Source organism: Dendrobates tinctorius, unplaced genomic scaffold (genome assembly GCF_039654945.1).
Source record: "Dendrobates tinctorius isolate UK_male_01 unplaced genomic scaffold, ASM3965494v1 ptg000236l, whole genome shotgun sequence".
Lineage (NCBI taxonomy): Eukaryota > Metazoa > Chordata > Amphibia > Anura > Dendrobatidae > Dendrobates > Dendrobates tinctorius.
Genome location: NW_027361903.1, coordinates 3,145,639 through 3,173,548, shown reverse-complemented (window position 1 = coordinate 3,173,548; position 27,910 = coordinate 3,145,639). Strand labels below are relative to the sequence as shown.

Sequence of the window (27,910 nt, the reverse complement as noted above, 5' to 3'; positions counted from 1 at the left end):
CATCCTGTATTATACTCCAGAGCTGCACTCACTATTCTGCTGGTGCAGTCACTGTGTACATACATTACATTACTGATCCTGAGTTACATCCTGTATTATACTCCAGAGCTGCACTCACTATTCTGCTGGTGCAGTCACTGTGTACATACATTACATTACTGATCCTGAGTTACATCCTGTATTATACTCCAGAGCTGCACTCTCTATTCTGCTGGTGCAGTCACTGTGTACATACATTACATTATTGATCCTGAGTTACATCCTGTATTATACCCCAGAGCTGCACTCACTATTCTGCTGGTGCAGTCACTGTGTACATACATTACTGATCCTGAGTTACATCCTGTATTATACTCCAGAGCTTCACTCACTATTCTGCTGGTGCAGTCACTGTGTACATACATTACATTACTGATCCTGAGTTACATCCTGTATTATACTCCAGAGCTTCACTCACTATTCTGCTGGTGCAGTCACTGTGTACATACATTACATCTCTGCTTTGTTCTCAGTAATGGATGAAGTCATTCAGAGTGGGCGCAGGAGGTTAATTGTTGGGGGGTCTCCACATAAGTGCGGACCCCCCACCCTCTCCCTGTGGACGATGCCAGGGACGATGAGTGCCCTTTCTTCCTGCGCTCCCTGTAATGGCTGCTGGCGCTGTCATAAATCTCTGGAGGGGAATTATATGGCGAGTTTTACTAACTTGGATCATAAAGCTTTTCCTTTTTTTTCTGCTTCAGTCCAGAGGGAAATTTATTTTGGTTTCGGTTAGAAATACCTCATAAAATCTCCGCGGCGCTGAGTGAGAGGCTCAAGGTGACTCGCGCCTCGTGGTGCGGCCGATCCTGCCAGGCGGAGGGTGGGGGTGATACTGTGATATAATATATATATATATATATATATATATATATATATATATATATATATATATATATATACTGTGGACACTCAGCTCACATTCCTCCTCCACACGTTACAATGTATCACACCGATTATTGTTATAAATCCTTACAGGGGGCACAGCACGGGGCCACAGGGGGCACAGCACGGGGCCACAGAGGGCACAGCACGGGGCCACAGGGGGCACAGCACGGGGCCACAGAGGGCACAGCACGGGGCCACAGGGGCCACAGGGGGCACAGCACGGGGCCACAGAGGGCACAGCACGGGGCCACAGGGGGCACAACACGGGGCCACAGAGGGCACAGCACGGGGCCACAGGGGGCACAGCACGGGGCCACAGGGGGCACAGCACGGGGCTACAGAGGGCACAGCACGGGGCCACACAGGGCACAACCGGGGGCCACAGATGGCACAGCACGGGGGTATAGAGGGCACAGCCCGGGGCCACAGAGGGCTCAGGATGGGGCCACACAGGGCACAGTACGGGGCCACACAGGGCACAGTACAGGGCCACAGAGGGCACAGCACGGGGCCACACAGGGCTCAGCACGGGACCACAGAGGGCACAGCACAGGGCCACACGGGGCCACAGAGGACACAGTACGGGGCGACAGAGGGCACAACAAGTGGCCACAGAGGGCACAGCACGGGGCCACAGAGGGCACAGCACGGGGCCACAGAGGGCACAGCAAAGGGCCACAGAGGGCACAGCACAGGGCCACAGCAGGGGGCCACACAGGGCCACATTGGGCACAGAACGGCCAATGCACGGGGCCACAGAGGGCACAGCACGGGGCCACATTTGACACCGAACAGGGCCACAGCACCGGGCCACAGAGGGCACAGCACGGCGCCACAGGGTGCACAGCTCCAATGCTCAGAGGGCACAGCGAGCCGGTCCGCAGAGGTAGCTTTTCTCCATCGCCGTCCCTGGTGGGGGGTAGGGTGGTTAATGATGTCGTCTGTGGTTTGGGATGATGAAGCAGCTAATGGGGATAGCTCTCGTCTGGGGTAGTGAAAGGGTTAATAATGGCTACCCTAGGTGTCTGGGGTGGTGATGGGCTTTATGGGATCACCCCTGGTGGTTATCAGATCATGTGACTGACGTGTTCCCACGTTCCAGTTTTACAATGATTGCATGAAAATTTCAGTAAAACTGCAACACGTGACCCCCAGTTCTGCGCGGCAGGCAGCCAATTTAACCATTTATAGGATTATAATCTCCGGTTCCACCTGCTTACTGATTGTTTCCTCACACCTAACACCTTCTTGACTGTTTCCCTTCTATGGCTATTTTTCAGGGTCCAACACGTGGCTAGTGCCAGAGACACGGGGGGCCATTGTGCAAGGAGGTTACGGCCACACCAGCGTGTACGACCCCATCACCAAGTCTGCGTATGTGCACGGAGGATATAAGGCCCTGCCGGGGAACAAGTATGGCCTTGTAGACGACCTGTACCGATACGAAGTCAATACCAGGACCTGGTGGGTTCATAGTCTCAGGACGGTGTGTAGAGTGCAAGCTCCAGGCCCCATAAAGTCTCAGGACGGTGTATAGAGTGCAAGCTCCACGGCCCATAAAGTGTCAGGATAGTGTATAGAGTGCAAGCTCCTGGGCCCATAAAGTCTCAGGTCAGTGTATAGAGTACAAACTCCTGGGCCCATAAAGTCTCAGGATAGTGTATAGAGTGCAAGCTCCAAGGCCCATAAAGTCTTAGGACTGTATAGAGCGCAAGCTCCTGGGCCCATAAAGTCTCAGGACAGTGTATAGAGTGCAAGCTCCTGAATCCATAAAGTCTCAGGGCGGTGTATAAAGTGCAAGCTCCTGGGCCCATAAAGTCTCAGGATAGTGTATAGAGCGCAAGCTCCTGGGCCCATAAAGTCTAAGGACTGTATAGAGCGCAAGCTCCTGGGCCCATAAAGTCTCAGGACAGTGTATAGAGTGCAAGCTCCTGAATCCATAAAGTCTCAGGACGGTGTATAAAGTGCAAGCTCCTGGGCCCATAAAGTCTCAGGACGGTGCATATAGCGCAAGCTCCTGGGCCCATAAAGTCTCAGGACGGTGTATAGAGCGCAAGCTCCTGGGCCCATAAAGTCTCAGGACAGTGTATAGAGTGCAAGCTCCTGAATCCATAAAGTCTCAGGACGGTGTATAGAGCGCAAGCTCCTGGGCCCATAAAGTCTCAGGACGGTGTATAGAGCGCAAGCTCCTGGGCCCATAAAGTCTCAGGACGGTGTATAGAGCGCAAGCTCCTGGGCCCATAAAGTCTCAGGACAGTGTATAGAGCGCAAGCTTCAGGGCCCATAAAGTCTCAGGACTGTGTATAGAGTGCAAGCTCCTGGGCCCATAAAGTCTCAGGACAGTGTATAGAGTGCAAGCTCCTGGGCCCATAAAGTCTCAGGACTGTGTATAGAGTGCAAGCTCCTGGGCCCATAAAGTCTCAGGACGGTGTATAGAGTGCAAGCTTCAGGGCCCATAAAGTCTCAGGACTGTGTATAGAGTGCAAGCTCCTGAATCCATAAAGTCTCAGGACGGTGTATAAAGTGCAAGCTCCTGGGCCCATAAAGTCTCAGGACAGTGTATAGAGCGCAAGCTTCAGGGCCCATAAAGTCTCAGGACTGTGTATAGAGTGCAAGCTCCTGGGCCCATAAAGTCTCAGGACAGTGTATAGAGTGCAAGCTCCTGGGCCCATAAAGTCTCAGGACTGTGTATAGAGTGCAAGCTCCTGGGCCCATAAAGTCTCAGGACGGTGTATAGAGTGCAAGCTTCAGGGCCCATAAAGTCTCAGGACTGTGTATAGAGTGCAAGCTCCTGAATCCATAAAGTCTCAGGACGGTGTATAAAGTGCAAGCTCCTGGGCCCATAAAGTCTCAGGACAGTGTATAGAGCGCAAGCTTCAGGGCCCATAAAGTCTCAGGACGGTGTATAGAGCGCAAGCTCCTGGGCCCATAAAGTCTCAGGACAGTGTATAGAGTGCAAGCTCCTGAATCCATAAAGTCTCAGGACAGTGTATAAAGTGCAAGCTCCTGGGGCCATAAAGTCTCAGGACAGTGTATAGAGCGCAAGCTCCTGGGCCCATAAAGTCTTAGGACGGTGTATAGAGTGCAAGCTCCTGAATCCATAAAGTCTCAGGACAGTGTATAGAGTGCAAGCTCCTGAATCCATAAAGTCTCAGGACGGTGTATAAAGTGCAAGCTCCTGGGCCCATAAAGTCTCAGGACGGTGTATAGAGCGCAAGCTCCTGGGCCCATAAAGTCTCAGGACGGTGTATAGAGCGCAAGCTTCAGGGCCCATAAAGTCTCAGGACTGTGTATAGAGTGCAAGCTCCTGGGCCCATGCCTGACACACTGTGTAGTCAGCTGATATTCTGCGTAAGGACCTGTGCACCGGCGTCTCGTGATCATGGTCTGTGGAGGCCGCACGGCTGCAGGATGGTTTGTTACAGTGTGTCAGGTTCCCCAACACAGTAATTACTGTCAGTGTATTCATATTTCTCATAGCTGGGCGTTTGTTACAATGTTTCCAGTCTGGATGACCTAAACAGAGGCGGTTTGTTACAATGTGTCAGTGCAGAGATGTATGCTTATATCATAGGGGTTTGTGTAGACTGTATGTAATTGTAACAAACCCTCAGCTGTGTGAATAGGACTAAGCCACAAGGGTTGTCCACCTTTTGGGGACATTATTATTTTTTTTTTTTTACTTAAATGTATTAGTTTGGAGCTAAAAATCCTTTTTTCAGGGTCTCTATTTTTCTGCACACTTTGATGTGGTCATAAATCATCTGAGAGGAGCTCAGAAAGGACAGACAAGGGTTACCAATCTAGAAGGAGCTCACTGACAGACTCTCAGTTTACTGATTCTGCAGCCAGCAATAGACAGTGCAGCACAGCGGCTGTAGAACGGAAACGGTGCAAAATTTTTAATGAAAACCAGATATAAAAATACATTTTACCCTAAAATAAATCCACTTAAGAAAAAACATTGGTCCTGATATGTGGGACTTCCAGTTTTTCAGCTCCTGTGGGCTGACAGCTAGCAGAGGTCCTGACAATTGTAAGGTCTGTTAGGAAGCTGCGGGGGAACCTGGGAGGGATCGCCTCAGCCATCTTCTATTGTGGGACCACCCGTCTGTGAGCTGTAACGGGGTCTGGTGGTCACCTTGCTGCTGCTCTTAAAGGGAACACGTCACACTGTACATGCGGGGCTATCTGCAGGCGGCATCCTAGCTACTAGGAGTCCAGTAGGTGGTGCTGCTCAGTGACTGACAGCTACCTGTGACCTCCCCCTGGACTCCTAGAAGGAGCAGAGATTTCATGTGATATTGAACGTGACCCTTCTCTGTAACCTGCGGAGCCGGACAATGTGGCAGGATCCCTTTAAAGGGAATCTGTCCCCCCTTTTTTGAGATATCATATAATGATATCATTCTATTGTGTGTCACATCAGGATTCTCTTAGGACTTTTGCTTCCCCCTGACCCCGCACCTTTCATGCATAAAACCTTGTTTATATCGGTTCAGATGTATGTAAACTGCCGCTGTCCGGTCCGCTGGGCGGGGCTTATTCACCTGCTCCCCCCGTCTTGCTCTATGCATTTCTTCTTGTGTAGAGCAGGTGAATAAGCCCCGCCCATCGGACCGGACAGCGGCAGTTTACATACATCTGAACCGATATAAACAAGGTTTTATGCATGAAAGGTGCGGGGTCAGGGGGAAGCAAAAGTCCTAAGAGAATCCTGATGTGACACACAATTGAATGTTATCATTATATGATATCTCAAAAAAGGGGTGACAGGTCCCCTTTAAGGTCCAGCGGTGCCGTGGTCCAGCGGTGCAGGGGTTAAGCAGGCAGCAGATCTGCGGTTTGCTTTACAGACGTCAGATTAGATTGCACAAACACGGCCGGTAAGCCGCTGATCCGGCGCTCCGGCTCCTGACGGGACGAGCGGCGCTCAGACTGTCCGCAGCGCTCGCACGCGGCTCACAGTGACCTTTTCTTCCCAGCGCCTCTGATGATTACTCTCCGGCTCTCGCTACGTTCTCAATCACTGGTTTAATTTGTGCCTAGAGAGGCCACGACACCCACACCTGACCGGGGGTCCGACTACTGCGTGGGGGGGGCAGACCATCAGCTCGGAGCGGATCGGAAGCATTATGGCCCGAGCTTGTATTCTCCTCTGCTTCCTAATGTGTGGAAATTAGGGTGCACTTCCCCTTTAAGAAGCGCTTCCAGGGCGCAGGACGCTGGTCATCTGCACATTGTGCGGCATGTTCCCTGCTCATTTTGTGCAGGACTTATGGACGATTAACCCCCAGAGCAGCGCTCGCTGGCCGGATGTTTATTCATAAGTCCCAGTGTAGCGTGCCACCACCACGGGGCGAGACCCCAGAAAGGGCATCTCCGGCCCCGGGCAGCCGACCTTTCCCATGGAGGCGCGCACAGTCATTACACTTGCCGTGTTGATTTTCCCCCGTCGGTGTCTCTTTATGTTTTGACCTTTTTGGTTGCAGTTTACGGTTTTCCGCACGGTGACGGGTCCGAGGCCTCACGGCGTCTCCTCCGGCGTCAGCGCTGGAATCTGCAACTTTGGACTGAAGTTTTCAACATTTCTGCTTGTTGTCAGTGAATGGGAAGTGACCACCCTAACTGTCCTGTTACTTCTCACAGCTGAGGGTTTGCTACCATCATATCCAAATAATCCTCAGTAGGGTCACCCAGAGCAGGGGCTAGTGATGACATCCCTGCTGGGCTAGGGTGTGCAAGGGGACAATGGTGGCGGCATCCCTCCTGGTCTAGGCTTCTGTTATCTATGCTTAACCTGCTCTGGAGGTGACAGAAGATCTGTAACAGAAGAATTAAGAATGCTGCTCTGGAGGTGACAGAAGATCTATAACAGAAGAATTAAGAATGCTGCTCTGGAGGTGACAGAAGATGTATAACAGAAGAATTAAGAATGCTGCTCTGGAGGTGACAGAAGATCTATAACAGAAGAATTAAGAATGCTGCTCTGGAGGTGACAGAAGATCTATAACAGAAGAATTAAGAATGCTGCTCTGGAGGTGACAGAAGATCTGTAACAGAAGAATTAAAAATACTGCTCTAGAGGTGACAGAAGATCTGTAACAGAAGAATTAACAATGCTGCTCTGGAGGTGACAGGAGATCTGTAACAGAAGAATTAAAATACTGCTCTGGAGGTGACAGAAGATCTATAACAGAAGAATTAAGAATGCTGCTCTGGAGGTGACAGAAGATCTGTAACAGAAGAATTAAGAATACTGCTCTGGAGGTGACAGAAGATCTGTAACGGAAGAATTAAGAATGCTGCTCTGGAGGTGACAGAAGATCTGTAACAGAAGAATTAAGAATAATGCTCTGGAGGTGGCAGAAGATCTGTAACAGAAGAATTAAGCATGCTGCTCTGGAGGTGACAGAAGATCTTTAACAGAAGAATGAAGAATGCTGCTCTGGAGGTGACAGAAGATCTCTAACAGTAGAGTTAATGAGTTAATGCTGCTCTGGAGGTTACAGAAGATCTGTAACAGAAGAATTAACAATGCTGCTCTGGAGGTGACAAGATCTGTAACAGAAGAATTAAGAATACTGCTCTGGAGGTGGCAGAAGATCTTTAACAGAAGAATGAAGAATGCTGCTCTGGAGGTGACAGAAGATCTTTAACAGAAGAATGAAGAATGCTGCTCTGGAGGTGACAGAAGATCTTTAACAGAAGAATGAAGAATGCTGCTCTGGAGGTGACAGAAAATGTGTAACAGAAGAATGAAGAATGCTGCCCTGGAGGTGACAGAAGATTTAAGAATGCTGCTCTGGAGGTGACAGAAGATGTGTAACAGAAGAATTAAGAATAAAGCTCTGGAGGTGACAGAAGATCTGTAACAGAAGTATAAAGAATGCTACTCTGGAGGTGACAGAATATCTGTAAAAGAAGAATTAAGAATGCTGCTCTAGAGGTAACAGAAGATCTGTAACAGAAGAATTAAGAATGCTGCTCTGGAGGTGACAGAAGATCTGTAACAAAAGAATTAAGAATGCTGCTCTGGAGGTGACAGAAGATCTCTAACAGAAGAATTAAGAATGCTGCTCTGGAGGTGACAGCAGATCTCTAGCAGATCTTGTGCACACCACCCTATATTCTTATACCATCTGCACACATTCATCTTGTGGTTCTTATGCTCTCATCAGCACATGGTATATACTTCTGGTTGCTGTTGCTGGTTAGTATCACCCACCAGCTATACTGCACCTGCACTGCCATTCACTTCTATCTCATATTATTGATTGTTAATTATTTTTCATCTTTTTTATTATATGGTTTTGTGTATGTAACAACATCTTTTTGCACATTTCACCCAGTTTTATCTTGCAATATCTATACCTGGGTGCGTCCCCTTTTTGCACTTTTGAAGATTTTTAATGCATTGTATTTGTCCTGTTATGACTACCTGTATTTGTTTTACCAACTATACGTAATAATAAAAATTGTAATTTTTGGACTCTATGGTCGGTTTGTGTTCTCCCCCCCCCCCCCCCCCCCGTTTCTCAGTAGAGTTAATGAGTTAATAATGCTGCTCTGGAGTTGACAGAAGATCTCTAACAGAAGAATTAAGAATGCTGCTCTGGAGGTGACAGAAGATCTGTAACAGGAGAATTAAAAATACTGCACAGGTGGTGGTGGAAAGTATGTAATAGTAGAATTAGGAATGCTGCTCTGGAGGTGATGGAAGAACAATAGAATTTTAAGGGGGAGGAATGCGCTGGTGCTGTGCTTAGCTCTCTGGAACACTGTAACAAACCCCAAGCGGTGTGTTGGGTCAGGACAGTTTTTGGTCTGTGTTCAGTAAGCAGAGATCTGAAGAGCTCTGAGGACTCAGTGTTCTGTCTGTGGGTTACGTCTGACTTCTCCCTCTTTCTCCAGGATGATCCTGAAGGAGAGCGCTCTGTCGCGCTACCTGCACTCCTCGGTGCTGATCAGCGGCGCCATGCTGGTGTTTGGCGGCAATACGCATAACGACACGTCCCTGAGCAACGGCGCCAAGTGCTTCTCCGCTGACTTCCTGGCCTATGACATCGGTGAGTCTGTCCCCAGGGTTCCAGATTGCGAGTATCCAGAATTAACTCTTTTCCCCAAACTCATCTGTTAATCCAGGAAAATTCCTTTAATCCGGTATTTCTGTGGCCGGACTAGCTCCGGATTATCGGACAGTTGTAAAAAGTGCACATCATCTGCTCTTCAGCGACTTCCCTGAAGGCTCCCGGTGACTGCAGATGATTATCAGATACCGGATTACAGGACTTGTGCAGTAATAGTGATGAGGATTTTGTGAGTTCTGCTCCGCAGGTTTAGTGTTTTCCCGATATGTTCCTCCCGTCCCTCAGACGACCGAGCACCGCACATTTCCCAGTTACAGCTGCTTATTATCTGCAGGAAGTAACAGTCGGCTCCTAAGCTGTAAGGACCCTGCAATTAGACCCCACAGTGACAGCGTGGCGACGGACGGCTGAGAGATGGTGCAATGGTGAAGCCCTGATGTAAGGGCAGAACAGTGACCGCAGCTCTGGAGGATAAGACACGATGTAACAGCAGAATAATTAGTGCAGCTCTGGAGGTGACTGGAGGATAAGACATGATGTAACAGCAGAATAGAGAGTGCAGCTCTGGAGGTGACTGGAGGATAAGAAATGATGTAACAGCAGAATAGTGACTGCAGCTCTGGAGGTGACTGGAGGATAAGACACGATGTAACAGCAGAAGAGTGACTGCAGCTCTGGAGGATAAGACACGATGTAACAGCAGAATAGTGACTGCAGCTCTGGAGGTGACTGCAGGATAAGACACGATGTAACAGCAGAAAAGTGAGTGCAGCTCTGGAGGTGACTGGAGGATAAGACACGATGTAACAGCAGAATAGTGAGTGCAGCTCTGGAGGTGACTGCAGGATAAGACACGATGTAACGGCAGAATAGTGACTGCAGCTCTGGGAGGTGACTGGAGGATAAGACATGATGTAACAGCAGAATAGTGACTGCAGCTCTGGAGGAGACTGGAGTATGTGATTGTGGATGATTGGACTATAATTCAGCACAGTTTTCGGACACGTCACATGTCGCTGCTCTTCTCCGGAGTGGGACTTACAATCACATCTGTGCAATTAGCTATTAATTGGCCACTTTCCGCTACTTGGTAGCCCCCGTTTCCCACAATGCCCCTCACAATGGCGGGGAGCGGGGGGCAGTAATGGATGCTCTTGGACAATGTTGGTTTCCCATTCCTTTTTGTCAATACTAAATTACTCGGCACTGTTCAATTTCTCCTGAGGAAGAGGCGAGCCGAGGTTCTGTGCGCGGCTTTAGGCTCCGCACTATTGTGCCGCTTCCTTCTCTCCATTATTAGGAGCTTTTCTCCGGCTCCGATCGGCTGCGGTAATGACCGTGTTCAGCGAGCACTCCGCCACCATTAATGGGAAGCTTGATTAACTGGGAATGGCGAGACGTGCCGCCGTCAGGAGCGTCCGCGGCAATCAGCGCCAAGCGGCTAATTCTCCTCTGGTAAAAGCCTCGCTCTTCGCGCGCTCCTCCGATATCGGAGCACTTCATCCCATTAGCTCCGTGGAGCGCCTACGCAGCCGCCGGACCCTCCCTCATTTTACAAGCACTATTCATCCCGGAGCACAAAGCCGCCCGGATTGTTATTTTCACAGATGAAGCCACTTTACCTCCGCGCCATTGTGTCCGGGAAAAGCAGGGCTTATTTACCAGCGAATCGTTACATGGGACTGCGGCTGTTTACAGAATGAATCATCGGCCACCAGAACGACGCTAAATGGGCGGATTCATTAGATATAATAAGTCGCCATCGCTTCTCAATAAAAGGAGAGCGGCAGAATCATTATGTTGTGTCCCAGCAAAAAATAGAAGCAAGGAAAATACGGAAACGGCGATTCCTCATAAAGGGATCACGGATGAGATACGGCTGGGGAAAAGTAGGGGCTGCATTCTACACAAGTCCACCAGGGGGCACCACATAACATACAACACAGTGCAGGCTCCTGGGGTGGGGGCTCTCCCTACAGTGTGTGGGGTCGGCTCTTTGATGAGCTGCAACAGCGGCAAAGCAGGTTATATGATGGCGAATCGGGCTGTGTTCACACTTAGATTTTCTTAAGTTTTTTTGGAACTGATCTAAAATCCCAATCAAAAACTATTAGGAAAACTATTCCAAGTCAAAGCCACTCAGAATCTGCTTGAAAATGATACTGTGCTCGCATAGTCTTGCAAGAGTTTAGTCTGCCACCCTACCCATCCTCTCCACAGTGCTACACCGCCCTACATCTCCTACTCATCTCTGTTTACCACCCTACCGATCCTCTCCACAGTGCTGCACCACCCTACATCTCCTCCTCATCTCTGTTTACCACCCTACCCGTCCTCTCCACAGTGCTGCACTGCCCTACATCTCCCTCTCATCTGTCTACCACCCTACCCGTCCTCTCCACAGTGCTGCACCACCCTACATCTCCATCTATATCTACCAACCTAACCATCCTCTCCACAATGCTGCACTGCCCTATATCTCCTCCTCTTCTCTGCCTACCAAACTACCCATCCTCTCCACAGTGCTGCACTGCCCTACATCCAGGGTTGGACTGGCGCACCAGAGAATCGGAGAATCCTCCGGTGGGCCCTAGCTTCTTCTTTAGGAAAGATCATTGTGCAAACTTTGCAGTTGCAATGGGGCTCCTGAGTGGGGGAGAAAGGTGGGCCCCCAGAATTAAATCCTCTGGTGGGCCCAATGTTCTTCAGTTTGACACTGCCTACATCTCCTCCTCATCTCTGCCTACCACCCTACCCAACCTCTCCACAGTGCTGCACTACCCTACATCTCCTCCTCTTCTATATCTACTACCTAACATCTACTATCTAACCGTCCTCTCCACAGTGCTGCACCGACCTACATCTCATCTATATTTATTACCTACCCGTCCTCTCCACAGTGTTGCACCGCCTTACATCTTCTCCTCATCTACATCTGCCACCTACCCGATTTCCCCACAGTGCTGCACCGCCCTACATTTCCTCCTCCTCTATATCTACTACCTACCCATCCTCTCCACAGTGCTGCACCGCCCTACATCTTCCCCTCTCCACTGTCTACCACCCTACCCGTCCTCTCCACAGTGCTGCACCGCCCTACATCTTCCCCTCTCCACTGTCTACCACCCTACCCATCCTCTCCACAGTGCTGCACCGCCCTACATCCCCCCTCTTCTCTATCACCTACCCGTCCTTCTTCACAGTGCTGCCTCACCCTACATCTCCTCCTTATCACTGTCTACAACCCTACCCCTCCTCTCCACAGTGCTTCACTGCCCTACATCTCCTCCTCATCACTGTCTACCACCCTACCCCTCCTCTCCACAGTGCTGCACCGCCCTACATCTCCTCCTCATCTATATCTACTACCTACCCGTCCTCTCCACAGTGCTGCACCGCCCCACATCTCCTCCTCACCTATATCTATTACCTACCCGTCCTCTCCACAGTGCTGTACCGCCCCACATCTCCTCATCTATATCTACTATCTACCCGTCCTCTCCACAGTGCTGCACTGCCCTACATCTCCTCCTCATCTATATCTACTACCTACCCTTCCTCTCCACAGTGCTGCATCGCCCCACATCTCCTCCTCACCTATATCTATTACCTACCCGTCCTCTCCACAGTGCTGCACCGCCCCACATCTCCTCATCTATATCTACTATCTACCCGTCCTCTCCACAGTGCTGCACCGCCCCACATCTCCTCCTCACCAATATCTATTACCTACCCGTCCTCTCCACAGTGCTGCACCGCCCCACATCTCCTCCTCATCTATATCTATTACCTACCCGTCCTCTCCACAGTGCTGCACCGCCCCACATCTCCTCATCTATATCTACCCGTCCTCTCCACAGTGCTGCACCGCCCCACATCGCCTCCTCATCTATATCTACTATCTACCCGTCCTCTCCACAGTGCTGCACTGCCCCACATCTCCTCCTCACCTATATCTATTACCTACCCGTCCTCTCCACAGTGCTGCACCGCCCCACATCTCCTCCTCATCTATATCTACTATCTACCCATCCTCTCCACAGTGCTGCACCGCCCCACATCGCCTCCTCATCTATATCTACTATCTACCCGTCCTCTCCACAGTGCTGCACTGCCCCACATCTCCTCCTCACCTATATCTATTACCTACCCGTCCTCTCCACAGTGCTGCACCGCCCCACATCTCCTCCTCATCTATATCTATTACCTACCCATCCTCTCCACAGTGCTGCATTGCCCCACATCTCCTCCTCATCTATACTACCTACCCATCCTCTCCACAGCACTACACCGCCCCACATCTCCTCATCTATATCTACTACCTACCCATTCTCTCCACAGTGCTGCATTGCCCCACATCTCCTCATCTAAATCTACTACCTACCTATCCTCTCCACAGTGCTGCACCGCCCTACATCTCCTCCTCATCTATATCTACTACCTACCCGTCCTCTCCACAGTGCTGCACCGCCCCACATCTCCTCCTCATCTATATCTACTATCTACCCATCCTCTCCACAGTGCTGCACCGCCCCACATCGCCTCCTCATCTATATCTACTACCTACCCATCCTCTCCGCAGTGCTGCATTGCCCCACATCTCCTCATCTATACTACCTACCCATCCTCTCCACAGTGCTACACCGCCCCACATCTCCTCATCTATATCTACTACCTACCCATCCTCTCCACAGTGCTGCATTGCCCCACATCTCCTCCTCATCTATATTTACTACCTACCTATCCTCTCCACAGTGCTGCACCGCCCTACATCTCCTCATCTATATCTACTACCTACCCGTCCTCTCCACAGTGCTGCACCGCCCCACATCTCCTCCTCACCTATATCTATTACCTACCCATCCTCTCCACAGTGCTGCACCGCCCCACATCTCCTCCTCATCTATATCTACTATCTACCCGTCCTCTCCACAGTGCTGCACCGCCCCACATCGCCTCCTCATCTATATCTACTACCTACCCGTCCTCTCCACAGTGCTGCATTGCCCCACATCTCCTCCTCACCTATATCTATTACCTACCCGTCCTCTCCACAGTGCTGCACCGCCCCACATCTCCTCCTCATCTATATCTACCCATCCTCTCCACAGTGCTGCACCGCCCCACATCGCCTCCTCATCTATATCTACTATCTACCCGTCCTCTCCACAGTGCTGCATTGCCCCACATCTCCTCCTCACCTATATCTATTACCTACCCGTCCTCTCCACAGTGCTGCACCGCCCCACATCTCCTCCTCATCTATATCTATTACCTACCCGTCCTCTCCACAGTGCTGCACCGCCCCACATCTCCTCCTCATCTATATCTACCCATCCTCTCCACAGTGCTGCACCGCCCCACATCGCCTCCTCATCTATATCTACTATCTACCCGTCCTCTCCACAGTGCTGCACCGCCCCACATCGCCTCCTTATCTATATCTACTATCTACCCGTCCTCTCCACAGTGCTGCACCGCCCCACATCTCCTCCTCACCTATATCTATTACCTACCCGTCCTCTCCACAGTGCTGCACCGCCCCACATCTCCTCCTCATCTATATCTACTACCTACCCGTCCTCTCCACAGTGCTGCATTGCCCCACATCTCCTCCTCACCTATATCTATTACCTACCCGTCCTCTCCACAGTGCTGCACCGCCCCACATCTCCTCCTCATCTATATCTATTACCTACCCGTCCTCTCCACAGTGCTGCACCGCCCCACATCTCCTCCTCATCTATATCTACCCATCCTCTCCACAGTGCTGCACCGCCCCACATCGCCTCCTCATCTATATCTACTATCTACCCGTCCTCTCCACAGTGCTGCACCACCCCACATCTCCTCCTCACCTATATCTATTACCTACCCGTCCTCTCCACAGTGCTGCACCGCCCCACATCTCCTCCTCATCTATATCTACTATCTACCCATCCTCTCCACAGTGCTGCACCGCCCCACATCGCCTCCTCATCTATATCTACTACCTACCCATCCTCTCCGCAGTGCTGCATTGCCCCACATCTCCTCCTCATCTATACTACCTACCCATCCTCTCCACAGTGCTACACCGCCCCACATCTCCTCCTCATCTATATCTACTACCTACCTATCCTCTCCACAGTGCTGCACTGCCCTACATCTCCTCATCTATATCTACTACCTACCCGTCCTCTCCACAGTGATGCACCGCCCCACATCTCATCTATATCTACTATCTACCCATCCTCTCCACAGTGCTGCACCGCCCCACATCGCCTCCTCATCTATATCTACTACCTACCCATCCTCTCCGCAGTGCTTCATTGCCCCACATCTCCTCCTCATCTATACTACCTACCCATCCTCTCCACAGTGCTGCATTGCCCCACATCTCCTCATCTATATCTACTACCTACCTATCCTCTCCACAGTGCTGCACTGCCCTACATCTCCTCCTCATCTATATCTACTACCTACCCGTCCTCTCCACAGTGCTGCACCGCCCCACATCTCCTCATCTATATCTACTATCTACCCGTCCTCTCCACAGTGCTGCACCGCCCCACATCTCCTCCTCATCTATATCTACTACCTACCCATCCTCTCCACAGTGCTACACCGCCCCACATCTCCTCCTCATCTATATCTACTACCTACCCGTCCTCTCCACAGTGCTACACCGCCCCACATCTCCTCATCTATATCTACTACCTAACCGTCCTCTCCACAGTGCTGCACCACCCTACATCTCCTCCTCATCTATATCTACTACCTATCCGTCCTCTCCACAGTGCTGCACCGCCCCACATCTCCTCCTCATCTATATCTACTACCTACCCATCCTCTCCACAGTGCTACACCGCCCCACATCTCCTCCTCACCTATATCTATTACCTACCCGTCCTCTCCACAGTGCTGCACCGCCCCACATCTCCTCCTCATCTATATCTACTACCTACCCGTCCTCTCCACAGTGCTGCACCGCCCCACATCTCCTCCTCATCTATATCTACTACCTACCCATCCTCTCCACAGTGCTACACCGCCCCACATCTCCTCCTCACCTATATCTATTACCTACCCGTCCTCTCCACAGTGCTGCACCGCCCCACATCTCCTCCTCATCTATATCTACTACCTACCCGTCCTCTCCACAGTGCTGCATTGCCCCACATCTCCTCCTCACCTATATCTATTACCTACCCGTCCTCTCCACAGTGCTGCACCGCCCCACATCTCCTCCTCATCTATATCTATTACCTACCCGTCCTCTCCACAGTGCTGCACCGCCCCACATCTCCTCCTCATCTATATCTACCCATCCTCTCCACAGTGCTGCACCGCCCCACATCGCCTCCTCATCTATATCTACTATCTACCCGTCCTCTCCACAGTGCTGCACCACCCCACATCTCCTCCTCACCTATATCTATTACCTACCCGTCCTCTCCACAGTGCTGCACCGCCCCACATCTCCTCATCTATATCTACTATCTACCCATCCTCTCCACAGTGCTGCACCGCCCCACATCGCCTCCTCATCTATATCTACTACCTACCCATCCTCTCCGCAGTGCTGCATTGCCCCACATCTCCTCCTCATCTATACTACCTACCCATCCTCTCCACAGTGCTACACCGCCCCACATCTCCTCCTCATCTATATCTACTACCTACCTATCCTCTCCACAGTGCTGCACTGCCCTACATCTCCTCATCTATATCTACTACCTACCCGTCCTCTCCACAGTGATGCACCGCCCCACATCTCATCTATATCTACTATCTACCCATCCTCTCCACAGTGCTGCACCGCCCCACATCGCCTCCTCATCTATATCTACTACCTACCCATCCTCTCCGCAGTGCTTCATTGCCCCACATCTCCTCCTCATCTATACTACCTACCCATCCTCTCCACAGTGCTGCATTGCCCCACATCTCCTCATCTATATCTACTACCTACCTATCCTCTCCACAGTGCTGCACTGCCCTACATCTCCTCCTCATCTATATCTACTACCTACCCGTCCTCTCCACAGTGCTGCACCGCCCCACATCTCCTCATCTATATCTACTATCTACCCGTCCTCTCCACAGTGCTGCACCGCCCCACATCTCCTCCTCATCTATATCTACTACCTACCCATCCTCTCCACAGTGCTACACCGCCCCACATCTCCTCCTCATCTATATCTACTACCTACCCGTCCTCTCCACAGTGCTACACCGCCCCACATCTCCTCATCTATATCTACTACCTAACCGTCCTCTCCACAGTGCTGCACCACCCTACATCTCCTCCTCATCTATATCTACTACCTATCCGTCCTCTCCACAGTGCTGCACCGCCCCACATCTCCTCCTCATCTATATCTACTACCTACCCATCCTCTCCACAGTGCTACACCGCCCCACATCTCCTCCTCACCTATATCTATTACCTACCCGTCCTCTCCACAGTGCTGCACCGCCCCACATCTCCTCCTCATCTATATCTACTACCTACCCGTCCTCTCCACAGTGCTGCACCGCCCCACATCTCCTCCTCATCTATATCTACTACCTACCCATCCTCTCCACAGTGCTACACCGCCCCACATCTCCTCCTCACCTATATCTATTACCTACCCGTCCTCTCCACAGTGCTGCACCGCCCCACATCTCCTCCTCATCTATATCTACTACCTAACCGTCCTCTCCACAGTGCTGCACCACCCTACATCTCCTCCTCATCTATATCTACTACCTACCCGTCCTCTCCACAGTGCTGCACCGCCCCACATCTCCTCCTCACCTATATCTATTACCTACCCGTCCTCTCCACAGTGCTGCACCGCCCCACATCTCCTCCTCATCTATATCTACTACCTACCCGTCCTCTCCACAGTGCTGCACCGCCCCACATCTCCTCCTCACCTATATCTATTACCTATCCGTCCTCTCCACAGTGCTGCACCGCCCCACATCTCCTCCTCATCTATATCTACTACCTACCCGTCCTCGGCTTGCAGAGGTTTTCTTCAAGATCCGCTGCAGAGCAATCGGCTGCACTTTTTTTTTCCACCAAATATTTTTCTAAGCCTCTTTAGAAAAAATAAATCTTAAAAATGGTTGGAACGGCTTTAAAGAGAACCTGTCGCTGTGTAAGTGTCGTCCAGTCTTAGACCCCCTGTTCTAAAGCCGAGGGTAACACGGGGTCGTAATTCTACATAACGAGATGTAACACACCGCGGAGACGTGTGTGCTGTGTCAGGGAGATATTGCCGGTGCTGTCTGCATGTCAGGCCTGGGGTAGACCCATGATCTCCTGTCCTGCCGCCCCTTTAAGATCAAAGGCTACCACTCTGACATTGGACGGAGGCATCGCCGGAGCGCGAGTAACGCTGACCGTGTTATGTGCGGTGGAAAGCGGCCAGGAGGAACATCACCGCAACAGATGTCGCTCTCGGGACGACAGGTGCCGACTGCCAGGAACGTTCTCATCACGAGAGTTTGATTGATGCACAAGGTGAAATAAAACCCATGGTCACAGCCCCAGGTGTTCGCAGAGCGCGGCGAAGAACGCGGCACGTACAGCGGAGGTCACCGCTAACACGGGAGAGAACAGAGAGAAGCAAAAGTACAGCAACCTGAAGCAACTCACTGATGTCCTCCACTCCTCTCGCATCCAGAGCTGCGCTGACAATTCTGCTGACTTTTTGTTTGAAATCTATCCGCACTTTCGCTAAAAGACGCGCTTATCAGAGTAACCGAGTAATGACTACTACTCCCAGTGCAGAGACTACTACTCCCAGTGCAGCTTTACCCATGCGTTGGGGTCTGTGGTTCTGCAGAGTATTTGCAGCTCTGGATGTGACTGGAGTGCCATAAAAGGTGGCTGGATGTGTTACCCTGCAGAGCGGACATTTACTCATCACTTCATCTTCATCTACGCTTGTAAAATATTTTACAAGCGTTTTGGGGCAGGAACAGAGTAATGAACGCAGCTGATTCCTCATTAGTAAGAATGGCGCTCGCTGGGAAAATGGCTGTAAATCACCGAAGAATTATCACCAAGAAGAGCAGAAGAGGCAGCGACGTACAGTGAATACGGACCGGACGAGATCAGGACTCTGAGCGAGGGGTTAAATGTACCGAACACGAGTAGATGTTTCCTGCAGTCCTATGTAACACCAGAAAAGAAGAAAAGAGAAATGTGATTCCCATCAGTATCTGGTGACCGCCCGTCTCCTCCATCATAAAGTATCTGGTGATTGCCCGTCCCCTCCATCATCACTATCTGGTGACCGCTTGTCTCCTCCATCATCAGTATCCAGTGACCGCCCGTCTCCTCCATCATCAATATCTGGTGACCGCCCGTCTCCATCATCAGTATCTGGTGACCGCCCGTCTCCTCCATCATCAGTATCTGGTGACCGCCCGTCTCCTCCATCATCAGTATCTGGTGACCGCCCGTCTCCTCCATCATCAGTATCTGGTGACCGCCCGTCTCCTCCATCATCAGTATCTGGTGACCGCCCGTCTCCTCCATCATCAGTATCTGGTGACTGCCCGTCTCCTCCATCATCAGTATCTGGTGACCGCCCGTCCCCTCCATCATCAGTATCTGGTGACTGCCCGTCCCCTCCATCATCAGTATCTGGTGACCGCCCGTCCCCTCCATCATCAGTATCTGGTGACCGCCCGTCCCCTCCATCATCAGTATCTGGTTTCCGCCCGTCTCCTCCATCATCAGTATCTGGTGACCGCCCGTCACCTCCATCGCCAGTATCTGGTTTCCGCCCGTCTCCTCCATCATCAGTATCTGGTGACCGCCCGTCCCCTCCATCATCAGTATCTGGTTTCCGCCCGTCTCCTCCATCATCAGTATCTGGTGACCGCCCGTCCCCTCCATCATCAGTATCTGGTGACCGCCCGTCCCCTCCATCATCAGTATCTGGTGACCGCCCGTCACCTCCATCGCCAGTATCTGGTTTCCGCCCGTCTCCTCCATCATCAGTATCTGGTGACCGCCCGTCCCCTCCATCATCAGTATCTGGTTTCCGCCCGTCTCCTCCATCATCAGTATCTGGTTTCCGCCCGTCTCCTCCATCATCAGTATCTGGTGACCGCCCGTCCCCTCCATCATCAGTATCTGGTTTCCGCCCGTCTCCTCCATCATCAGTATCTGGTTTCCGCCCGTCTCCTCCATCATCAGTATCTGGTGACCGCCCGTCACCTCCATCGCCAGTATCTGGTTTCCGCCCGTCTCCTCCATCATCAGTATCTGGTGACCGCCCGTCCCCTCCATCATCAGTATCTGGTGACCGCCCGTCCCCTCCATCATCAGTATCTGGTTTCCGCCCGTCTCCTCCATCATCAGTATCTGGTGACCGCCCGTCACCTCCATCGCCAGTATCTGGTGACCGCCCGTCCCCTCCATCATCAGTATCTGGTTTCCGCCCGTCTCCTCCATCATCAGTATCTGGTGACCGCCCGTCACCTCCATCGCCAGTATCTGGTGACCGCCCGTCCTCTCCATCATCTGTCCCCTCCATCCCTTCTCCTCGTCACTGGTTACGGAGGATCTCGGCTGGAGTTTGGGCCAGACATCTTGTATCACTGACCCCCGATCTCCTGTGTGTGAGGCTGGTGCGGATCGTTCTTCATGTGACCTCAGACGGGACGATGTGAGATCGGGGCTCCGGGGTCGGATCTTCACCCCCAGGGCTCCTCCTTCTTAGTGACATTGGCTGGATGCTGGGGGTCGTTGTCCGGCTGCAGATTGATCCTGGGGGGATCAGACGCCTCCTGATTATTTGGGGAATGTTTGTTACATTTCTCTTTTCTTCACTTTGCATTTTGTTAGTTTTGACAAATATAAACTATTAACCCTTCCATTTCTGGCCGCGTTCTTCTGTGCAGCGTTTTTTTGGTGCCTGCCTATAACTTTTGCACTGTGCTGACTGCCGTCTGCCTCTCGGTTCTGTAACCTCGGTGGTCTGATTATGGGCCGGACGTGACGCCGCGGTCCTGGATGGAGACGGCGGCGCCCCCCGCTGCCAGCACTGCGCCCCGCCAGGATCAGGACCCTGGAAGCATCTGGCACTGGAGCTCTCAGCGGCTGATAACTGCGAGTCATAGAGGATTTCCCACTCTGCGGAGAGCTGTGTGACCATCCTGCGGCCGTCATGCGGCTGAGCGGCCGTGATATTTCTCATGTTCTGTGATTAGGAATCTTCCTGGGAATTTCTTCTTATTTAGGACTCTGTAGTATCATCCCCTTCCCCGGGCTCCTCAGCTGCGGCAGCCCCCGTCCTCATCCCCCGCTCTCGCTGCTGTTGCCGCCATTGCTCTGACCTTGTCCACTTGGCGTCGGTGGGAACATTGGCTGTGGGTGTTGTTAATCTCCGGCCCTCGGTGGCATCCAGCAGATTGTTAGGTGCGCAGCCATCTGGTATAATGAACTGTGCCCATGGACAGCGGGTGGAGCGGAGGCAGCGGCCCCCCGGATGCCAGGACGAATGGCAGAACCGCTCTGTGGACAGGACACGGGTCGCTGCTTTCTGGGGCTCACGATGCTTACAATGGAATTGTCAATCATCATTTTAACAAACATTTTGTTTCTCTTCCTCTGTGTTCTCGGCATCTCTGCTTGCTGTCAGTGAATGTTGGCATACTCTTACACCTGACCTTGTGCCGGCCACGGAGGGTTAGTTTTGTCACAGTTGTATCCCGCCTGGTCAATCCTCTGTGAGATAAAGAATGTGGATTCTGGACTGACACATTGTAACGACCGGTCCACGAGGCAGCTGTGTGTATTGCCTTAACCATGAGGATTGCCTTCACTATGGATCCTCAGTTTTGTTTGCAAGAAGAATTTAATTTCTGGGCATCACCATTCTCCGAAGGTCATGGCACCATGGAAAAGCATGTAACCGGGGTCTGAACTTCACTGATACATTGTAGCGAGCCTCTCAGCACTTTCTGTTATGAGGTCAGAGCCAATCAGCTTCTACACTGCTGCTCCTCCCCCTCTCACAGACACAGAGGGAAGCTGCAGCTGCATCCCCCTCCTGCCCTCCGTCAACTGCCTTACACTAGATGGATTCTTGGAGTCGGAGATTGTGATGAATCCTGAGCAGATAATTTCCAGATATGCGACTTCCATGGGCTTTACCTAATCCAGGACATCTGATAATCCGGCACAGTCTCCTAAACACTGGATTGGAGGAATCTCAAAGAGCCAGGGAATCCCGGGGACGGCTGCCGGCACGGACAATGCTCACAGATTGAATCAATGTGTCTGATTATTCGCCGCTCTCATCCCCAGAACCTTCATTAGTTCTTAACATTAATGGACTTTTAATGGAGATAAAACTTCTATTTATAGAACAATTCCGCGGAATAAGAGGCGCTGATTTCAGAGCGGCGACAATCGCAAGGTAAACGCCACTGCCAACCGTTGCTGAATAATGCACTCTGATGAGAGATAATTGCATCTTCAAAGAGTATTAATCCTTTGATGTCCGTGGGTCACCAGCATGCGGAACTGACACCGGGGGGCTCGCTGTAATCTCTGTGCCCTGGTGGTGTGGCGGCCATGATGGTCCTCATATTCTATAATCATGACCCCCATGATAAAAAGATAGTAGTCACCTATCCTCATAGAATCCTAGAATGTTAGAGTTGGAAGGGACCTCCAGGGTCGTAGTGTCCAACCCCCGGGGCAACGCAGTATTCACTAAACGATCTCAGACAGATATCTATCAAGCCTGTTTGAAGACTTCCATTGAAGGAGAACTCACCACCTCTCATGGCAGCCTGTTCCACTCATTGATCATCCTTGCTGTCAAAAAGTTTTTTTTGTAATATCTAATCTGTATTTTCTCCCTTTTTAGTTTTATTCCATTTAGTTTTATTCCATTGCTTCTCGTGTTTCCATGTGCAGATAAGAATAATGATGATCCCTCTACAATGTGACAGCCCTTCAGATATTTATAGACAGCCATTAAGTCACCTCTCCGCCTTCTTTTTTGCAAGCTAAAAATTCCCAGATCCTTTAACTGATCCTCGTAGGACATACTTTGCAGTCCGCTCACCATCCTGGTCGCTTTTCTCTGAACTTGCTCCAGTTTTTTTATGTCTTTTTAAATTGTGTTTTCCAGAACTGGACACAGTATTCCAGATGAGGCCTGACCAAGGAGGAGTAGAGGGGGATAAATATTTTACATGATCTAGACTCTATGCGTCTCTTAATACATCCTAGAATGGTGTTTGCCTTTTTGCTGCTGCATCACACTGTTGACTCATGTGCAGTCTGTGATAAATCATAGAAAAATTCATTGTGGTAATCATAGAATCATAGAGTTGGAAGGGACCTCCTGGGCCATCTGGTCCAACCCCCTGCTCAAAGCAGGATTCGCTAAATCATCCCAGTCAGATGTCTGTCCAGCCTCTGTTTGAAGACTTCCATTGAAGGAGAACTCACCACTTCTCGTGGCAGCTTGTTCCACTCATTGATCACTCTAACTGTCAAGAAGTTTTTTCTAATATCTAATCTGTGTCTCCTCCCATTCAGTTTCATCCCATTGCTTCTAGTCTTTCCTTGTGCAAATGAGAATAAAGTTGATCCTTCTACAATGTGACAGCCCTTTAGATATATGTAGACAGCTATTAAGTCACCTCTCAGTCTTCTCTTTTGCAAACTAAACATTCCCAAATCCTGCAACCTTTCCTCATAAGACAGGGTTTGCAGACCGGTCACCATTTTGGTCGCTCTTTTCTGAACTTGCTCCAGTTTGTTGATGTCTTTTTTAAAATGTGGTGCCCAAAACTGGACACAATATTCCAGATGAGGTCTGACCAAAGAGGAGTAGAGGGAAATAAGGACTTCACGTGATCTAGACTGTATGCTTCTGTTAATACATCCTAGAATTGCATTTGCCTTTTTTGCTGCTGCATCACACTGTTGACTCATATTCAGTCTGTGATCTATTAGTATACCCAAGTCTTTTTCACATGTGCTGTCACTTAGCCCTATTCCTCCCATTCTATATATGCTTTTTTCATTTTTATTGCCCAGATGTAGTACTTTGCATTTCTCCCTGTTAAAAACCATTCTGTTAGTTGCTGCCCACTTCTCCAGTTTATTTAAATCTTTTTGAATCCTCTCTCTCTCTTCTCTAGTATTAGCTATCCCTCCTAGCTTTGTGTCATCAGCAAATTTAATCAGTTTACCCTCAATTCCTTCATCTAAATCGTTGATAAAGATGTTGAACAATACAGGGCCCAGGACAGAGCCCTGTGGTACCCCACTTGAGACATTCTTCCAGCTGGATGTGCAGCCATTTACGACCACTCTTTGGGTCCGATCACTAAGCCAGTTATGAATCCACCTAACAGTTGCCTTGTCCATTCCATACTTAGTCATTTTTTCAATAAGGATTGTATGAGAGACTTTGTCAAATGCTTTGCTGAAGTCTAGATATACTATATCTACAGCATTTCCTTGATCCACCCAATCAGTGATACCGTCATAGAAGGAAATTAAGTTAGTCTGACATGACTTATTAGTTACAAACCCATGCTGACTCTGTTTAATCACTTCATTCTTATCCAGGTATTGGCATACATGTTGTTTAATAATTTGTTCAAAGATCTTTCCTGGTATAGAAGTCAGACTCACCGGCCTATAGTTGCCTGGGTCCACCTTCTTCCCCTTTTTGAAGATAGAAACAACATTTGCTCTTCTCCAGTCTTCTGGCACTTCTCCTGTTCTCCAAGAATTTTCAAAGATTATGGAGAGGGGTTCAAAAATTTCTTCTGCTATCTCCTTCAGTACTCTGGGGTGTAATTCATCTGGACCTGGAGATTTGAATTCATTTAGGTTAGCTAAGTGTTTCCTCACTATCTTTCTGTTTATAGATATCCTGGATTCTTCTATTCCCTTAATAGGACAGTGAATAACAGTTGATGTTACATCTCCTTTCTGAGAGAAAACAGATGCAAAATAGGAATTTAAAAGTTCAGCCTTCTCAACATCCTGTCTTACCATTTCATCATTTTCATCCTGTAAAAATCCTATAGCATCTTTGACTTTTCTTTTACTTTTGACATATCCCCAAAATCCTTTATTATTGCTTTTGACATCTCTTGCAAGCCTCAATTCATTTTCAGCTTTAGCTAATCTGATTTGTGCCCTGCAGGTTCTGCAGACAGCATTATATTCTTCTTTAGATATGCCTCCATCTTTCCATTTTATAAACATTTTTTTCTTCCTTTTTAGCATGTGCTTAAGTTCTGTGTTCATCCATCCTGGTTTCCTTAAATGCTTCCTATTCTTCCCTCTTTTCGGAATTGTTAACAGCTGTGCTTTGAGAATTTCATTTTTCAAGATTTCCCATCCTTCCTGGACATTTTTGTCTTTAAGGATATCCAGCCATTGGATCCCTCCAATTCTCTTTCTGAATCCCTTAAAATCTGCCTTTCTGAAATCTAACCTTGACGTCTGAGTCTTCACAGGTCTTCCGCCTCTAGTTATATAAAAATTTTAAAATAGCATGGTCGCTACCTCCTAGGGTCCCAGCCACTTTTACCTCCTCAACCATTTCCTCCCTGTTTATAAGGATTAGATCCAAGGTAGCAGTTCCCCTTGTTTTCTCCCTTACCTTTTGGAAGATAAAGTTGTCAGCAAGAGAGGATAAGAATTTCCTTGACCTGTTAGTTTTGCCTGAGAGAGATTCCCAACAAATGTCTGGATAGTTGAAATCTCCCATGACAACTATGTCATATTTTTTGGAGAACTTGGCCATTTGATGCATGAAGAGTTCATCCATATCTTCAGCTTGCACAGGCGGCCTGTAGTAAATGCCTACAATGGTGTCCTTTCCATTGTTCTGTCCTTGTATTGTTACCCAAACAGTTTCCACAGAACTCCCAGTCTCTGAAGCTTCAATCTCTGTGCAGATATACGCGTTTCTAACATACAATGCGACACCCCCTCCTCGTTTATCAAGTCTGTTTCTTGCAAATAAGTTGTATCCTTCTAGTCTTGTATTCCAATCATGTGTATTGTCCCACCAAGTTTCAGTGATTCCAATGACATCATATTTATTTTCCTGTGTTAGTAGTTCCAATTCTCCTTGTTTGTTGCCCATGCTTTGTGCATTAGTATAGAAACATTTTAGTTTGTGATTGGTTTCTCTTTCTCCAATATTTTTATTAATTAGATTCTTTCGTCTTTGTTCTTCCTTTCCACTTCTAATAGCAGAGTTCTCAATAGCATTTGTCAGGTGTATGGCTTTTTCTGGTCTTTTGCTTCCCTTCCCATGTTGTTCTAGTTTAAAGCTCTCCTTACAAGTGTAGCAAGGCGACTTCCAAATACATGCTTTCCAGTCTTCGTAAGGTGCACCCCATCTCTAGCAAGTAGTCCATCGTATAAGTAGTTCACTCCGTGATCCAGAAATCCAAATCGTTGCTGACGGCACCATCGACGTAGCCAGTTATTCACCTGCAGAATCTTATTCCACCTCCTTGTTCCATGGCCATCCACTGGGAGGATGGAAGAGAAGACCACCTGCGCTCCCAGTTCTTTCACTTTCTTGCCTAAGTCTTCAAAGTCTCTGCAGATGGTTTCCAGGTCGTTTCTTGCGGTGTCATTTGTCCCCACATGTAGTAGCAGGAATGGGTAGTCATCTGTAGGTCTGAAGAGTCCTGATATCCTGTCAGACACATCTTTAATTTTTGCACCTGGAAGACAGCACATTTCTCTTGAAGTTATATCCGGTCTGCAGATAGCGGCCTCTGTTCCTCTCAACAGGGAATCCCCCATGACCACCACTCTCCGTTTCTTCTTCACAACATTTTTCTTTCTCCATCCAGGAGGACTCTGAAGGCGTACAAGTTTGCTGTTTGTTGGCAAAGTCTTATCCTGATGTATTTCTTCATCGTTTTCCTGCGTGAGAGCCTGGTACTGGTTTCTGAGCAGTATGGGCGCTGACTGCCTCCTGATCCTCCTGCTTCTCTGGGTCACATGTCTCCATTCCTCTGTTTCTTCAGGTGCACTTCGAATTTCTTCTCTTTCTGTAACATGAAGAGATAATTCTGCTCTGTCCAAGAACTCTTCACCTTCCTTAATGATCTTCAACGTAGCTAACCTCTCTTCGAGATTTTGCAACTTTTCCTCCAACAGGGACACAAGCTTGCATTTGTGGCATGTGAAGTTTGGCTTTTCCACTGGTAAATCTGTGAACATGTAGCAAGAAATGCAGCTCACCAAATGGCTCCTGGCCTCTTCCATCTTGAGATTTCTTAAAAACGATGAAAGATGAGCCAAAATTCGGCGCGCGGTTTTTCCGATTTCCTCTTTTCAGCTGTGACGGCCAAAACCCAGTGATCGTTGAGTTTGCGGAGACTCTTCACTTATCCCAGAAGGCACTGGGTATATGCAAATGATCTCCTCAAGACTCTTCCCCTGGTTTTCCGATTTCCTCTTTTCAGCTGCAACGGCCAAAACCCAGTGATCGTTGAGTTTGCGGAGACTCTTCACTTATCCCAGAAGGCACTGGGAATATGCAAATGATCTCCTCAAGACTCTTCCCCTGATCTATTAGTATACTTAAATCTTTTTCGCACATGCTGTTTCTTAGTTCTATTCCTCTCATTCTATAGATGTAATTTTCATTTTTCTTGCCCAGATGTAGAATCTTGCATTTCTCCCTGGTAAATACCATTCTATTAGTCACTGCCCATTGTTCAAGCTTATGTAGATCCTTCTGAATCCTTTCTGTGTCTTCTTTAGTGTTAGCTATCACTCCTAACTTTACATCGTCTGCAAATTTGATCAGTTTACCTTCAGTTCCTTCATCCAGATCATTTATAAAAATGTTGAACAACACTGGGACCAGGACAGAGCCTTCTGA

The 27,910-nt window shown here is 49.4% G+C and overlaps 1 protein-coding gene across 2 annotated transcripts in view; it reads left to right on the top strand.

Annotated features, from left to right (window-relative positions):
* The window catches only part of ATRNL1 (attractin like 1), a 775,749-nt gene that overhangs the window by 192,626 nt on the left and 555,213 nt on the right, over positions 1-27,910 (top strand). For both annotated transcript variants that reach the window (XM_073556584.1, XM_073556585.1), the window contains 2 exons: positions 2,208-2,391; positions 8,842-8,996. In XM_073556584.1, the coding sequence (XP_073412685.1) occupies positions 2,208-2,391; positions 8,842-8,996 (339 nt within the window). The remainder of the gene's footprint in view (positions 1-2,207; positions 2,392-8,841; positions 8,997-27,910) is intronic.